This window comes from Equus quagga, chromosome 8 (assembly GCF_021613505.1).
Source record: "Equus quagga isolate Etosha38 chromosome 8, UCLA_HA_Equagga_1.0, whole genome shotgun sequence".
NCBI classification, from domain to species: Eukaryota; Metazoa; Chordata; class Mammalia; order Perissodactyla; family Equidae; genus Equus; species Equus quagga.
Window position 1 is genome coordinate 86,030,248 of NC_060274.1, and position 14,050 is coordinate 86,044,297.

At 54.3% G+C, this 14,050-nt stretch overlaps 1 protein-coding gene across 2 annotated transcripts in view; it reads right to left on the bottom strand.

The window, feature by feature from the left end:
* Positions 1–2,428, bottom strand: part of CRHR2 (corticotropin releasing hormone receptor 2) — a 47,363-nt gene extending 44,935 nt beyond the window's left edge. For both annotated transcript variants that reach the window (XM_046669918.1, XM_046669917.1), the window contains exon 1: positions 2,199–2,428. In XM_046669918.1, the coding sequence (XP_046525874.1) occupies positions 2,199–2,285 (87 nt within the window). In that variant the 5' untranslated portion in view covers positions 2,286–2,428. The remainder of the gene's footprint in view (positions 1–2,198) is intronic.
* Between the last annotated feature and the right edge of the window lie 11,622 nt (positions 2,429–14,050).

Sequence of the window (14,050 nt, forward strand, 5' to 3'; positions counted from 1 at the left end):
GGCTGTCATACCCGCGCACATTTTTCTTAGTTCCAGTGGCCCGAGTTTGTAAATACACATTTTACTCTTTGCCATTATTTTCTTCCTGCCCTGGTCTCCTTTTACGCTGTAACTCCACAGAGCGGGTGTTTTCATTCTCGTATCCTCACCACTGTCCTCCTTAAGTATGGGGTGAATAAATGAGAGGGCTGGAGGCCAGGCCCCTCCTGGGTCCCCTTCCCTCCCCACCACCTGCTCTGGAGCAGGAATCTTGGTATAGTTGGATGAGGACCCAGAAATAAATCCCATTACATGAAGGCCCAGAGCAAGGAAGGCTGCACTTTGGGGCCAGAAAGACCACGGATTAGCTCCTCTCTAGCTGGTTATATGATGTGTCATTAGTTTCTTGTCTCAGACTGGGATCGTGGAGGGAGCTGGGGGCAGGGCCTGCGCTGACTGTAAAGGGGGTGCAGACTGTTGCTGCTGAGGTTCCCGGTTCTGACATCTCCAGAGCCCGGGGTGCCCAACCACACGCCCCCTCCACCTGGCCTGGCTCTGCAGACCCACCAGAAACACTCTCCATCTAACCAGCTTGGGCGGCTGGCATCATGGCTCCCAGGGGGGAGAGCAAGGGGCAACCCGGGCCCTAACACCCAGCTCTCTTGGAAGGCACCCACCCAGGAATGAGTGGGAGGGCGCAAAAAGAGTTCGAAGCCCAGGACCTGGGGGGTGAGGAGTGGGGGTGGACGTGAACCCCCTCCACAACATCCAGCCATCCCAAATACACCCTGCAGTGTCATTACAAGGACCCGGCAGGTCTAGGGGCCGTCTGCCCATCGGGACACTGACCACACCTCAGTGTGGTGCCCAGCCCTCCCCTCCACCTGACCAAACCCCTGGGAGGGCAGGGCCCTGGTGTGGTCACACCTAATGTCTAGTGCCCGGCACAGACCATGGCTGCATTTACCAAGTGCTTACTCTGTGCCGGCCATGGTGCTAGGAGCTTTCCTTGTATCATCTCAACTGTTCCTCATGACAGCCCTATTCAGGAAGCACCAATTATCACCCCCATCTTGCCGATGAAGAAACTGAGGCTGGGGAAATTTCAGTAACCTGTCCAAAGTTACACATTAAGCAGCAAAGCAGGGAGTTAAAACAGCCCTGTTAGCAAAGCCACTTTGCCACAGTCAGTGGACGCTTGCTACCTATCTGTTGAATGAATATTGAGTGAATGAGTCCTCTGTGTACATATGGGGACATTGAGGCCTGGGAAATGGTCTCCTAGGCTGGTCTGTGGTGGAGCCGGGACAGGACCAAGCCTCCTGACTCCCAACCTGGCTCTGTCCACTTGCATTGGGTGGCCTCCGGGCCCCTCTTTGCTCTCTGAACCCTTTTAATGCCATAGCTCTTCAGGAAAAGTGTGGCCTAGGACAGGTTGCTCTCTCTCTCTGAGCCTCAGTTTCCCCATCTGTAAAACGGGGAAAGGGTTGAAGGGAGATTCCTCCCACATCTATTTCTGGGAATCTCCCCCTGCTATCTTCACCCCCACTTCTTCAGCTCCTTCTTTATAGCTCCTCTCCATCCCTGCCCCCCAGCCCCTGCAGCAGACCCCAACTCTGCCCAAAGGGCACCCACAGTGTTGAGAAACCCTCCCAGTGCCCCCTCTGTCCCATTGATCACTTGGTACTGGGGCTGCCTGGTTGGAGGCACCAAGAAGAGGGTGGGGACAGGGTGCAGGTGTTGGGGTCAGCTCTCTGGGGGTCCACTGGGAGAAAGGGCCACAACAGGGGTGGGATGAGGAAGGGACTTGAGGCTTCTGTAGGGGAAATGAAGGGGGATCCATGGACGCTGGGACGGAAGGGACAGGGCACAGGGAATTTCTAGACCTGAAGAAGGGCATGTCCTGGACACTAGGGCGGCACTCAGAACACTCTGCTCATCCAAGAGGCCTCCCTGTCCCGTCCCAGCAGTGTTAGAGCACCATCTCCCCTCCACCCGCCCCTCATCCAGAAAGCGGCATCCCAGCGTCCACACAGGGATCCCAGCCCCAACCGGCGCCAAGCCCTGAGACCTCCCCCACCCAACTCATAACAGGGCTGAGCGGAAAAACGGCCCAGCAAGTGAGCACGAAGACCCTCTGCCAGCCCCTAGTGATGACAGCACGGAGCCCCAGCTCCCGGCACCCCCACCCTGAGACCCGACCCACTCCCCGCACTTACTTGGAGCAGCGGCGGGAGGAGGCAGAGCAGGCAGAGGAGTGGGTGTGGGGCGTGGAGGAGGCGCGAGGGCCCGGTGGGACCCCCCATTCCCGCAGCGGCTAGGGACGGAAGCGCACCTCCCAGCGCGCCTGTCCCGCCCCGCCCGCCCCTCCCCCGGGCCACAGCCGCATTGGTCCCCTCCCTTCCCACCGGCGCGAGCAGGCCAAGGTAAGGCCCAGGGCACAGGGGGGACTCTCCCCGCCCCCGCCCCCGAGGCGGCGGTGACACCGCCCCACAGCCCGCGCCCTCCAGGTTATTTATAGCGGGTGCTGGGCAGCCGCTTCTGCCCCAGCAGCCAGGGGCCGAACTCGGCCTGCAGACTGCAGAGAAGGGGTTAATGCCTTTTATCCGCAGCCACCTTTGCCAGGGCTGTAGCCATCCCCCGCGGGGAGACGGGAATTGAGAAAGGGAGCAAGGAGCCTTGCTGTGGCTGTGGCCAGAGCACAGAGTGGGCCTGGTGGGTCTCATCCCGGCCAGGTGTCCCAGCCCTGCAGGGGTATTCTGACTGTCTGGGGAGCCTACACCAGGCGCCAGGCCCACCAGGATACTTGAGAGTTGAATGTGGATGCTGGACTAAATAAGAGTAGTGTATCAGTGTTCAGTTTCCCGATTTTGATAACTGCAGTGTGGGTAGGTAAGGGAATGTCTCTTTTCTTAGGAACCACACATTTCGGGCTAAAGGGGCACTGTGTTTCTACCTTATTTTCAGATGGTTCAGAAATACACACACACGTGTGTAGATGTAGAGAACAGTAAAACAAATGGGGCAAGAAACAATTGGTAAATCTGGGCAATGGGTATGTGGGTATACTTTGGATCATTCTTCCAACTTTTCTATAAATTTGAAATAAAATGCTTAAAAAAGAAACCCCAAACAATGGCGACAACAAATGCAGCAATGCCAGGGCCCACCTGGAGATTCTGATTCCATGGGTTGGCATGGGGCCCAGGCACTGACGTGTTTCCGTAAATTGCCCAGGGATCCTAATGTCAGGCAGGGCTGAGCAGTGATGCTCTCGGGTGGGGACAGGTGCAACCTGGGGCTGGATCAGGGCTCAGGAGGTGAGGCCCGATCTGGGGGAGCCTCGGGAGCTCTTCCCCCAGATGAGCCTACAAGCTTAATCCGCAGTTCTAGCGTCTGGGATCTGAGGGGAAAGCATTTGAGGAATGCGATTAGTGAGGCACTGAGCTTTTCCCGGAGGGTGCAGACAAGGTGGGTACCCACCTTGGGGAACTCAGCCCGAGTTCAAGAAACAGACACTGTGTTCACACTGGTCTTCCTGCTGGGGACACTTTTCTGTTCCCCAGGTCCTCGTCCCCTCCACCCCCTTCCTCCAAGCAGCTTTTCCTGATTGCTCCCACATATCCCCTCCTGCCCACCACCCGTGTGAACTGTTCTCTAACTGACCCTTGGATGAGGCTGGGGTCCAACCAGCTAGGTGGGGGAGGCACACCTGAGGGCAGAGTCCGGCTCTCTCCCTCCTCTTTTTATTTTCCCCCCTCCCTTCTCTGTTGCACAGAGCCTAGCCCCAGTGATGCAAGGGAATCTTTACGGGAAAAGCTGAGGAAGAGTTGACCAGATCTCCTCATTCATTTGAAGGTGACAGGATGGGACCCCATCCCAAGTGCTGAGACAGGATATGGCTTTACTGGACCTAGTTAGATGGGCTTGATCATGTTATGGCCCAAGGGGGGTCATCTGCCCGCCACAAGACATGCCAATAGTCAAGAGGCAGGGAGGGAGGAGAGAAAGGACTTATTACAGCTTGCTAGTAAGAGGGAAGATGGCTGACTAATGTCTGAAAGAACCATCTGAAGGGGGACACAGAATCTTGAAGCAGTTATATAGGCCAGAGAGTTATAGGGGAGGAATAGGGTTAGGAATGTTGAACCCTCTGGTGTTGCAGACTGGGAGTTGGCACATCAGATCTTTCAGTTGTAATGGATATCAGCATAGAATCTCTGTCCAGAGGCCATCACATTCCTAGAGAACTCAAAAGAACAATGTTATCATCTTATCGCTGCTGGGAGGGTCCATAAAATCTACAGGGCCTGCACATGAACAGGAGACAGAGCCTTACTTCTCTAGGCAAATCAAAGCAAAGATTCAAAGGGTCTGGTGAGTCAGGGTTAGTGCATCAGAACTCATTCAAAGTTACAATATGGTCTCTTTTCTACAATATGGCTTTTCTCATGTCAACCTTGTGTTGAGCTGGTATCCATCAGAGAGGCTCCCAGCAGGAGAGGACTACTCAGCAGGACTTTGATGGATGAGTAGGTTCAGAGAGAGAGTTGATGGGTCAGCATGAGGTCCCACAGTTCTCTTCAGCACGAGTTCCTGGAGCATCTCCAGAGAGCCAACCTCATAGCCTGTGGGGAGTGTGCCAGCTGAGGGAAGCAATGTGGAGCCCATGAAATCTGGGCACAAGTAACTGTGATGAGAGGTGAGAGGGAGTACAAGTGCTGGGGCAGCTCAGGTCAGTGAGGGAGGGGCCCTCAGGGGGGAAAATGCTGCAGGAGCACCTTGAAGGACTTAAGGTGAAGAAGGGGAGACCTTTGACTCCGGATGGAGGAGTCAGGGTGGGAGGACGCAAGAGCTGGGCTAGGGCAGGCCTGCTCTGCTGGGGGCGTGGCTGAAGTTGGGACAGTGTAGGGCCAGGAGTGGGGGACAGGCTGGAAGGGATCTAGTTCTAGGAAGATCTCCGGAGCAGGCACATAGGTAACAGCCCGATTCCTTGCTAGCAAGGATTTCCCTGTGCTTCCGAATCCATCCCCTCCCTCCTCCAACCCAGAACACTCTTAGGAGGGATCCCCAGGGACCCAGGAGTTTACATGCCCCAACCCCCAAAGGCATGCTCAGCCCTTGACCGGCCTGTGCTCCTTTGCCTGCAGGTGGAGGAACTTCAGGTCTAATTAACACCCAGGGGCCCTCTGGGGTCAGGAAAGGCTGGGACTTAGCTTGGTATCTCCTTTCTCTGTCCTGCTTTGCTCCCTCTCTTACTGGTCTCTCCTGGGAACACTGCCTTTACAAATCGTGGCCGGTGCATCCTCATCTCACCCTGGGAAACCTGGCCGAAGGGAGCCTAGAAGGTCAGGGAAGTCTAGACTTGGCCCCTCTAAAAGCAAGAGGTTCAAAACAAACAATAACAACAACAAAAAACACACAAAACCCTTGAGGCCCTGGGGTGACCTCTGGACAGCCCTTCTTGGCTTTCCAAGGCTGCTGGTGGTGGAAGAAACCCTGCCTACAGCGGTGATCTGGGCAGGCGAATACAAAATTGTCATTTATCAGCTTTGTGTGCCTCGGGGGCGGGGGAGGCTTTTTATTTTTGAAATGCTTTCATGGCCCTTGTTGGTTATGAAAGACCAAAACGCAGGGTGGTCTACAAGGGAGGTGGGTGATTTGCTTTGTAAAGTAAATGGGTGGAAATTCATAGATTTGACTTGGCATGCAAGATGGCAAAGGGGTAGAAGGGCTAGGATCTGGGCTGGGGGTTGTCCCAGGGACTCAGAGAGACAAGAGGGGACAAGGACTGCAGGGCAGGCCAGGTCTGAGGAGGGATGGGCTGGAAGGGCTTCCCCGAGGTGTGAATGTTAGCAACAGGGCTGTGCTGATCCTCCGCTCTCCTCCATCTCCAGCGCGGTACACCACAGCCTGTGTCGGGCGCTTGCGGAATGAGGAGGAGGCGCTGCACCCACGTGTGGATTGAGGGAGGAGAGGGGTCAGCGGCTGCAGGAGGCCAGAGGATGTACTGGACATTTCTTTGTTTTGTCCAGAATGGTACTGTCCTTCTGAGAGATGCTCCATCCTCTCCTCCAGTGGTTTTTTCATTATCACCACCCTCCCAAAGGAGGCTTCCTAGGTTTTCTTCCTTAGTGCCCTTCCCCCTATGAAATTTTAATACCACAGAAATACAGTATTTCTGGTTATACTGTGCTTCTTGGGAGGGTCATCAACCGTTATAAAACCTAAGATTGTTCTGCCTTCCAACAACTGTTTTGCCTCCTTGGGGGCACTGTTGCCCCCTTGAGGGTGTCTACTCTACTCCAACCATGTGATTTGATTGGCAGCAGGTCACTGTGGATGGGCCCAGTGCAACCGACCAGGCTGGACAAAGGAGACGCCCTAACGCCACTGACCGCAGGTGATTGCTGCAGAGATGGGCAGCTGATCTGAACCAAGTCCATCAGAGCCTTTCCCTAGGATTTTAAATCTTTGCATCAAAGAGAGAAACTATTCCTCTCTCTTGGAGAAGCTGAGAGATGTCAAGTGCAGCAGCTGCGGGGCTGTTGGCTGCCTCCTGCAGAAAACCAAGCTGAGGGAATGAGCTTCCACACTCTGGAGGGGAGCAGAGAAGAGAGCGAGGCCTTTGAGGCTCTGGTGCCAGTCCAGCCGGGAGCCCGCTCTGCCTCTGCCCCAGTGAGGGAGCTCTCCAGTGAACTTCCCCTGATGCTGGAGCTAGTTGAAAGTCTGTCTCATGACCCTAGGAATTCTGACCAACACAGAAGGGATCAGGAATGGAACAGGAGTCAAATTTATCTTAAAAGGTGACCAGCAAAATGGAAGACACTCCATCCCTATGTTTGGGGACCAGAGCTGTTGGGGAGAGCCCAGACTTTTTGTAAATCTAATGGGCTGGGGGCAGCTGGGTCGTTGTATGTGGCTATGAAGGGAAAGGGTGACTTTGGAGAATGGGGGTTCTTGGGGACACTTAGGTTGCATGTGTCTCTGAGCAGGGGAGGGACAGAGTTGCATCCGCATGCTAGAAGGCTTTCTTGAGCAGCAAAATGATCTTGGGCTGGAGATGGCAAGTCTGGAGTTAAGGAGAGAATAGAGCAGCTGGTACAGCAGCCCAGGCAGGAGATGAGATGGTATCTCAGTCGGAGTGGGGTCTGAGGGAAAGGCAGGGCCTGTGCCACAAAGGGAACGTCAGCCAGACTCCCTGTCCTGTCTTGCATGGCTACCACACTAGCCCCATCTCTCATCTGGGACTGAGGCTGCTCAGACCAGACACCATGGCAGAATGAGGGGGACTCCCCTCCCCCTCCTTATGGCCAGGTGACATCTTGTCCCCAGGTTTCTGAGGCTACCTCCTTATTTTAGCTGTGGTTACATCAGTTTAGCCTCAGACTGCGAAGCATGCTGTTCGATGCAATTTCAGAACACAATTTTATAGCGTTGCTGAAAGAGCAGGCATTGATTTTGCTCCTTTTTTATTTTAATTTTTTTCTGTGGGTTCTGTGGGATATCACTTTGATCTCTCGCTCTTTTTTTTTTTTTTCCTCCAAAATCCTGGTTCAGGGAGGCCAGGTCCAAGTATGAGTTATGATCAGCTCTGTTGTCACTGTCTCTAAAGGAAAACAAGTCATCACGCTTGATTAATAGGGATTAAGTCAGCTCTGGCAGGCTTTATACCTGCGCTTGAAGGAGCCTTGAACTTGGTGCCTGGAGAACAGCTGTGGGGCTCGTATTTTCCGGAACAGTTCAGGCTTCAGTACAGAGTGGTACTCGGGTCTGGCTCCTGGTTGTCGTGTCTGTGGTTTCACAGCTGTCCCCCGTCCCCTGTGCAGGCTTCTCCCAGGAGCAGGCGCTATCGGCTGGGCTTGGCAGAAACTCACGGAGGGGATCCTGAGGGCAGTGCGGGACCGGCCACTGCTGCTCCCTGGGGAGGTGTCCCGTCTGCAGGGCCTACCTCTGTCCCTGCTCGAGTGCTTGCTGTGGCCTTTGTGGTGCATGTCTTACTCCCTTCACCTTGCCCTTCAGTTCCCCTGCCTGTAAAATGAAATAATAACACCTAGCATGGAGGGCCACCATGAGGATCTGGTGAGAACAGGTGTAGACAACCACTCCCCAGAAATTCGAGGGAGTGTCTTTGTTGTCATTTTGTTTCTTCCAGTTCAAAGTCAACACACATTGAGGACCCACTGTGTGCAAGACCCTGTGCGAGGCATGACCGTGGGTGCCTGGAATGGAGTGGGTTCTTCATAAATATTTGTCAAGTGAACGAATGATGGGGGTGATCACAGGAGTCTCAGGGCAGGAGGCTCGGAGTGGTGAGGGACAGAGGGACTTGAGAAGCCCCCGGCACCATGGGTAGAATCTGGATGTTCCCACCCCAGTGTGCCTTTCCTGGACTCCTACAAGAGCACTGGGCGGGAAGGCAGAAGACAGGCCTTAGTTTGAATTCAGCCTCCTTTTATGGAGCACCTGTGACGTGCAGGGTGTGGGGAGAGAAGACACAGCAGTGGTCCTAGCGTGGTCAGGGAGATTGACCAGTGAACAGGCAAGGGCTGTGAGGGCCACTGAGTATGGGTCACCAGCACCACCCAGCCATGAGGGTCTCGGAGGAGGCACGATGCTCAGCTGGCTGAAGGTGAAGTGCAGAGGCCAGTGGAGGGGTGTTCAGGGTAGAGGGAGGGCCTCCCAGAGGTGAGTGAGAAGGAGACCGGCTCGGGGACCTGCAGGGAGTTTGTGGGGGTGGATTTGATCCTGGATGGGGGCAGGACTACTGAAGTGAGGCTGAGCAGCAGGCAGAGCCCCGGCCAGGAGGGATGCGGGCTGGTGATATTAGTCATGGGGATGACATGGTTACATCGGCATTGGAGAAAGAATAGGGTGGAGAATGGCTAGGCTGGGACCCACGCAGAGGCAGGAGACCAGTTAGGAGGTGCTACCCATAGGAAGGGGTGATGGCCTGAGCTCTGGTGCTGCTGCTGCTCCCCAGAAAACACTGGAGCTGGAAGAGGCCTTAACAGTCACTCAATTTTGCTCCCATTTGACAGGTAAGAAACTAAGGCCCATGAGGCCTAATGCCTCACACTTACAGGAGGGCCACCCGTGGAAGGCTTCTCCTCGGCCGCTCTGCCGCCCACTCCTCTCCCCCCTCTGCCTGCAGAGTGACATTAGCCAAAGACACATGTCCCTTCTGCCTCTTCTGGAGCAGGCTGCCTCTGTCTCAGGCTGACTTGTGGATCCCCTAAGGGGCAGGAGCCTGAGACACAGGTTAGTGAAAGGCGAATTGTCTGTGAGGCTTGCAGGGCCTGGACTCAGCGCTTTGCTGGGCAAAGGTCAGGCCCAACGGCTGGGTGGCTTGGGAGCATCCGACTGAACTTGGGAGTATGAGCAGATCTGGGGACCAGGCCAAGGCCGATGGTGCCAGATTGGCAAGGGAGGTGGCCTTTGCTGAGGAGTCTCCTTGGGCTGTGGGAGGACAAAGGAACGAGCTGGAGGAAACCAGAGTTGGACGCCACGTCCACTTCAGACTGCTCTCCCGGTGGCCTCTGGGATGGGGTGGGGGGGTGTGGTAGCGAGGCCAGGGGCCTGGAAAGTTTGTCCTCTGCCTTGCTCGCTTGGCCCTGGGCCTGGACTGGGAGGGAGAGTTCCAGTCCTGCTGCACAACTTACCAGCTGTCAGCCCTGGGAGAAAGCTTCAGTCTCTGGGCCTTGAGCTTCTCACCTGTCAAGTGGGGATGAGCATCGTCTCTGTGGCCAGGCTGCCTTCCATTGCTCCCAGGTCAGGGAGGAGGTTGGAGAAATTCAGACTCCCAGGGGTCTGGCCCCCTTGTCAGAGTCCCCTGGTCTCTGCTTGGCCACTCTCTGAGCTAGGGGCTGGTGGCCTGTCAGGCAGACCCTTTGTTAACCTTCTTGGCCCGGTGGTGGGTGGCAGCTCTGCTTTGCTCCCTCGGCCCGAGCCAGCCTGTCAGTGACATGGGGTAGAATCCACTTCCTTCCCCTCTGACTCTTCCCCACGGTCCTCCGCTGTGCCTGGAACAGGACAAGGCCCTGAGAAGTACGAATTAGGGGACATGGAGGTTATAACAGCTAAAAACTAGCACCTCCTGATTCACCCCCTCTTACCTTCCCGAGATATGCAAAAATCACCAACAGTGCTGAGGGCTAGAAATGTGCCAGAAACAAGGAGACATTTAACTAATCCAAGCTCAAAGAAAGGCCTGAAGCAGGACGCCAGCCCGCTCGGCACCCTGCCTTCCAGCAGCTCGTGTCTGCCTGTGGAGGGGAGGGAAGACGTGTCCCCACTGTGTGAGGCTGCTTTCTCCCCAGCTCCCCATCTATCTCTTGCCCTGTGACGACAGCTGTCCTTTGAGATTTAACTCAAGTTGGTGGAAGCACGCTATCCCGCATCCCAGGGGAGGGTCAGTGAATTCCAGGGAGCTCATGTTCTCATGGTCACCCCTGGTCAGAGTCCCAGCTTCTGCTGGCCTTTGGACCCCTGTCTTGTCCCTTCTCTCCGGCTTGCACAGACCCACACATGCTGTCCTCCAAGCCCCCGACCAGGGAGCGGGCTGCAGCCACTCCCGCTGTGTGGAAGCTCTGCCACAGGACCGTTCTCCACCTCACTGAGCCGGGAGCCTGCTGCACCTCGCCAGCTGCACTGGATCTGCCACCACCAACCTCGCCTCTGCCAGGCCCCGGCCCCACCCGCCCAGGCCTGGGGGGCAGAGACTAGGCTGGGGCCAGAACATTGCCCCGTGCTGGCCACTGAAGTCCCTGCGGTCTGCTGGGAGAGAGGGAGGGAGAGCAGTCTCCTGCCTCCTGGTTTTTCTCTGCTAGGGGCCCCACAACAGGCTGCTACTGGGCTTGTTTGATGGGACAGCTCCTGTAATGGATGAGTGTGCCCACCGGCCACCAGAGAGGCGGGGCTGAGGCAGTTCACATAAGGGCCACTGTAGCACATTCAGGCTGCTCCTTCCTGCTGGCCTCTGGCCTATGTGACATTCCCTCAAGGGTCTCAGAGCAGCCCTGCTATTTCACTTTTGCCTGTGTTAGTCAGAGTTCTCCAGAAAAACAGAACCAATAGGAGATTATATATATATATATGTATGTATATATAGAGAGAGATTTTAAGGAATTGGCTCATGAAATTGTGGGGACTGGCAAGTCTGAAATCCATTAATAAGCCGGCAGGTTGGAAATTCAGGTAAGAGTTGACATCGCAACCTTGAGTCTGAAACCTGCGGGGCAGCCCCAGGCAGGCTGAAAACTCAGGCAGGGCTTCCATGTGGCTGTCATGAGGCTGAGATCCTTCTTCTTTGGGAAAACCCTAGTCTTTGTTCTTAAGACCTTCAACTGATTGGATGAGGCCCACCCACACTGCAGAGGGTAATCTGCTTTACTCAGAGTCTACTGACTGAAGTGTTAATCACATCTAAAAAATAGCTTTACAGCTAAATTTTGGTGGGTGTTTGACCAAACATCTAAACACCATAGCTTACCCAAGTTGACACATAACACTAACTATGATGCAGCCCCTACCTGTTTATCTTATAGGCCTGTGTGTCTGAACCCCGGATGTGGGCTTGGTTTGAGCTTTTCTGGGAATCTTCTAGACCACATGTAAACACACAATGCTGCTAGTTGAGGGTAAGGGCTGCGTGCCCAACTCCTTCCCTTGGCGATCAGTGAAGTTCATACATCTAATGTGTCTATTATGAGAGGATAGAACCATGTTGTTAGATATAAATAATTTTGGGTCATGGGATTCTCAATGATTTCACACTGTTTTCTTTGTGCTGTTAAGTATTTTTCAAAATTTTGCAAGGATATCTATTACTTTTTTTTTTTTTTTAATGAGGAAGATTTGCCCTGAGCTAACATCCATTGCTAATCCTCCTCTTTTTTTTTGGCTTGAGGAAGATTAGCCCTGAGCTAACATCTGTTCCAGGCTTTCTCTACTTTTTGTGCTTGGGATGCCTCCACAGCATGGCTGGTAAGTAGAATAGGTCTGCGCCCAGGATCTGAACCCACAAACCTGGGCCGCTGAAGTGGAGTGCACTGAACTTTAACCTCTCCGCCACAGAGCCGGCCCCCTGTATTACTTTTTAATAGCAAGAAGAAAATGATTTAAAAATGTAGAACTTGGCCTTTAGCGGGGGTAGGGGTGGGGACTGGTTATGGCTTATTCTGTTGGATCCAGGTGGGGTGGGTTAGGCTGGACGTACAAGCAAGACCACCAGGGAGGAGACCACTGGTCTCCTGACTTCCGGGCCTGGACCTTTCCCCACCTCGCTGCACAACCTCACGGGCTCCAGTTCCAGTTGGAGACTTGGAGGCTGAAGGCCACTGGGAGAGTGAGGCCTCTGGGCTAATAGAGACTGGAGTACCCTTCTCCCCACCACATACAAGCCCCCAGGCAGTGGTGGGAGAGAGAATCCTGAGAGATCTACTTCCAGGTCAGATCAGGACAAAGTGCAGAGTCCTACAGACATCAGGGAGAAGAGGTCAGCCCTTCTAGGGCTAGTGGAGGCCGTGCTCCCTAGATGGCTTTGCAGATGGGCTGTGGCCAGCGTTGCACCCCAGAACGTCTTCTCAGCGACCTCATCCCCTGTGGTCAGTTGGTACGAGCTAGTCCGTCCCTTGATCCCTTCTGTGGGCCCAGCCCAGTGTCAGCTCTCCTCAGGGAGGATGGGAAGAGGTGACCGAGGCCAATCCAAGGGGATGAGGCGGGTGGGAGGAGAAGCAGAGGAAAAAATCTGAACCCTATTCTCAGGGAGGCTGACCCACCTCCCCTCACCACTGTCAGGGAGTAGCCCAGGCTGTGGTGTGATGAGGAGGGCTGGGAGGCCGTGGGGGCTGGAACAGTCAGCGGAGGAAGACGAGGAGATGGATGCGATTGGACGGTGCAGGGAAGCAGGGAAAGAAAGTCATTTCTGTTGCTTTGTGTTCAGGGAAGTTCGTGCACTATTCTTAGACAGGAGCGTATTTATAATGAGGAAGTGAAACTCCACATCTCAACCCTTGGCTTCTGCATTTCCACACAGCAGGCTTTGTGAGTTACTTGAAATTGTAGTAATAACAGCAGCCGCCTATGCAGCCTTGTTCCCTGCTAGGCGTGATTTGAATCCCTTTACATATATGGTAGGACTTACACAATCCTCGTAAAACCTTACTGCTGCCTGTGTTTCAGGGAGGAAGAAACTGAAGCATGGAGAGAATAGGTTACAGGCCCAAGGTCACAGACCCAGTAGGTGGGGCACCTTGGAGTGGAACCCAAGCAGTCTGGGTCAGCAGGCCATGCTCTTAACCACCATGCTGGGGTGGTCTTTCTGTGGGAAGGGCCACCTAAAGCCTGCAGGTCCTTAGAAAGACCGCTTTTATTTTCCCACGATTTGCTATGAAAATAAGTACCCCAGCCAGCCCTCCTGCTGGGTTTCAGAGCCCACCTGGGCATCAACTGCCCTCCCCTCCGGCCAGTCTTCCTGGGAGGCTGTTTGTGAAGGGAGAATTGGAATTTCACTCAAAAGCCTTTTCTTTCTTTAAGAAAGCTTGTGCTCTCAAAATGAGCGCTGCAGCCATTGATTCGGCGATAATAGGAGGATCTGAGCAGAGAACTGCATCTCCTCACACCATCCGCTAATGTTCTCTTTGGCGAGTGTGTAGAAGATTGACAAAGGGAGGTCAAATTGTCCTGCGTTTGCTCCGGCTGCTCAGGAAGAAGGGGAAATTGATTTTTGAACACGACACAAATACCATCACAGGTGTCCCCAAATATTGATGCTGTGCGGGGTCTTATGTCATAGGCCCATAGTAGGAGCGCAGTAGACGTTGACTCAAGCCAGCTTGCTAGGTTAGAGTGCTGTCTGCTGCGTTCCAGCTGCACGGCCTTGGGCGAGTGACTTCAGTTCTCTGAGTCACAATTCCCTTGGTAAAGTGGAGCTCAGAATAGTACCTATTATAGTGCTTGGCTCGTTCAGTTGTTCTGAGGATGACGTGGGTTAACCAAGGCAGAGTGTTGAGTTCAGTGCCTGGTTCATCAGACGTCCTCAACTAAGACTAGCTGCTTCTGTGACAAGCTT